This window comes from Octodon degus, unplaced genomic scaffold, assembly GCF_000260255.1.
Source record: "Octodon degus isolate 3935 unplaced genomic scaffold, OctDeg1.0 scaffold00884, whole genome shotgun sequence".
In the NCBI taxonomy this organism is placed as follows: domain Eukaryota; kingdom Metazoa; phylum Chordata; class Mammalia; order Rodentia; family Octodontidae; genus Octodon; species Octodon degus.
In genome coordinates, this window is record NW_004525460.1 from 13,880 (window position 1) to 16,911 (window position 3,032).

General features: G+C 39.8%; 1 protein-coding gene across 1 annotated transcript; it reads left to right on the top strand.

The window, feature by feature from the left end:
- The first annotated feature begins 1,196 nt into the window (after window positions 1-1,196).
- LOC101568284 (isopentenyl-diphosphate Delta-isomerase 1-like) lies at window positions 1,197-2,012 on the top strand. Its single transcript, XM_023708769.1, is given in 2 exon segments — window positions 1,197-1,400; window positions 1,533-2,012. Coding segments are annotated over 2 exon segments (684 nt in total).
- The last annotated feature ends 1,020 nt before the right edge of the window (window positions 2,013-3,032 follow it).

Below are 3,032 nucleotides of genomic sequence, written 5' to 3' on the forward strand. Positions count from 1 at the left end.
AAGGATTGAGTGAGTGAGGGCAGTGCTCTGGACCGTCTCCCCACCCAGACACTCTTCCTTTGCACGTGCATTGGGAATGTATTGCAGTTCCTAGAGCATTAGGGTGGCTCTGATTCCCTACAATTTGTTTTTCTTTTGAATGTTAAGGAATAAACACGTGTAGTCAAATCAGCAAAATTCTTGTAATTGCCTCAAAGTATTGCCATTGCGAGACAGTGTGGTGTCCGAAGATTCGTGGGCTTCAGGTCCCACCAAAGAATTGACTGGGACAACCAAGAGTGGTTCAACACAACTCTTATTTCATGTGAAACAAGAAAAGGGAAGAGATGAAGAGAAAGAAGGCAGCAGTGGTATAAAACAGTGAAGAAAAAGGAAGAGCAAGAAGGCCTATGCCTGAAAGCAGGATGGACTACTGCTGAGACGGGAACACAAGAAACCACAAGATTGCAGCGGCAACGAAGGCAGTAGCCGCCTTTATACCCTTCCTACACCCGTCCTACATGGACATGACAACTGAAGTTGCTCTGCTCATGTAGCCTGCTGGTTCTCGACAGGTTGCATCCCTTCCAGACCAGGTTCCCTAGGTCCATCCTGTCCCCAGCCACAGTCTGGCTCTTTGTCATGGATGAGTTATACCCTGTCTTCCATGCAACCTGCCTTCAAGAAAATAAAAATAAATGAATAAAATCTCCTCCGAAAACAAAGCCTGATTTTCTTTATCTGCCCCTCTGTTTTCCATCTCTGCCACTGAATCTGCAGTGTATGTGGTATGTGTTCTTTAAAATATTTAATTATGGGGCTGGGGAGATAGCTCAGTAGAATAAGCACTTGCCTGGCAAGTGCAAGGTCCTCAATTTAATCCCCAGTATCGCAAAAAAAAAAATTATGGAAAGCTTCGAACATATGCAAAAACATGGTGGGCAGCACAGTGCAATCCTGTACAACCATTACCCAACCCCAGTCAGTCACCTGGTGGCCATCCTTCCTGTGCAGACCCACCCCTCCCTACCCAGATCACTTTGAAGCAGAAACCAGACATCAGATCATTCCATCTGTGTTTCAATATAAGTCTCTAAAGACATGAAGTCTTCAAAATATAGCCACATGCTACTATTAGCACATCTAAAAGAACAGTGCTTGACAGTGGTGGTGTCTCCTGCTTCAGTGTTCTGGGACACATCAGAAGTTTTGAAAAGATGCCTGAAATAAACATCAACCATCTTGATAAGCAACCGGTGGAACTCCTGGTGGAGAAGTGCATCCTTGCTGATGAAAATGACAATAAAATTGGAGCAGACACTAAGAAGAGTTGTCACCTCAGTGAAAACATTGAGAAAGGATTATTGCATCAAGCTTTTAGTATCTTCTTGTTCAACACTGAGAATAAGCTCCTAGTGGCTGCAGAGATGGCTCAGTAGAATAAGCATTTCCCTGGCAAGTGCAAGGGCCTGAGTTCAATCCTTGGTTCCACCAGAGAGAGAGAGAGAGAGAGAGAGAGAGAGAGAGAGAGAGAGAATAAGCTTCTGATAGAGCAGAGTTCAGATGCTCAAGTTACATTTCCAGATTGTTTTACCAATGCTTGTTGTATTCATCCCTTAAATAATCCATGTGAGCTTGAAGAAAATGAGTCCATTGGTGTGAGACAGTGCGCACAGAGGCATTTAAAAGCTGAATTAGGAATTCCCTTAGAAGAGGTTTCACCAGAGGAAATTTATTATATAACACGTTTTCACTACAAGGCACAGTCTGACAGTATCTGGGGTAAAAATTAAATTGAGTGTGTTCTATTTGTGAGGAGGAATATAACTTTGGATCCAGAGCCAAATGAGCTTAAAAGCTATTGCTATGTGTCAAAGGAAGAACTAAAAGAACTTATGAGAACAGCAGCCAGAGATGAAGTTAAGGTAACTCCATCATTTAAGATTATTGTTGAAACTTTTCTCTTTAAGTGGTGGGATACCTTAAATCACTGGAGTCACTTAGTGGACCATGAGAAAGTCTATAGAATATGAAGGTACAGCTAACTAGTAATGTCCTTACATGATGAGGTACAATTTTTTTGTTGTGTTGAGTTCCCTTTTAGGACTTTTATCATGATGAATATATACTTTTACAGCCAGAATTTGTGTGGAAAAACAATTGACTTAAACTTTGTACTACATAATACTGCACATATTTGTACTGCTCGTTGTTTATAAGATTTTGGTGAAAATGAAAGAGCAAATGAAACTTGAATGTCACCTGTCCAAACACCTGGTTAGGACAAGCTTGAAGAAATAAGTAAAACTCTTCACTTTTTCAATTTTTTTGAAGTACTACTTGCCAAGTGCTTTGTATATTCGTAAATTTGTACCATAGTCCAGTTAAATATGTATAGAAATCTGTTCAGCAACTTCAAAACAGTCCTGGCAGATTAAAATGGTAGAGCAGGTTCAAGGGAAATTAAGCGATTTAAGAGTAATCACACAATCTTTCAGTAATCACACAAGATTGGTTTAGGATTCTTTTCATACTAAGATTTTCAGATACTAAAGTTCCTTATATACAGTAAAATGGTGTAGTATTTGCACATAACCTAAGCACATCTTCCTCTATCTCTTAAATTGTAGATTACTTATATTAACAAATCCTATCACATGCTGTGAAGTGGTTACATGTTTAGCTTAGGAAATCATAATAAGCCTGTACATATTCAGTACAGATACCTTCCCTTCAGATGGTTGTAGTCCATGGTGGGATGCTTTGCACCCACAGATAAAAAGCTAGTTATAAGTCTTATTTCTTTCATTCTACATTGATTTTGTGATTTAAGCATCCTGAAAGTTATCATTTCGATAATGAAAGTCAATCTTTTAGTAATGTTGTCAGTTAGAGTGAATCTTTTAAATAGAATTTTCTGGTTAGAAATAAACCATACATACATGTGTAAATATCATATAGTTTCCCTAGTATAAGAATTCAACGGGAACCCCCAGACCCAGTCCTAGCCCAGGTCCGGTGAGTGTGTGGAGGGCTTCCTGCTACCCTGCGCC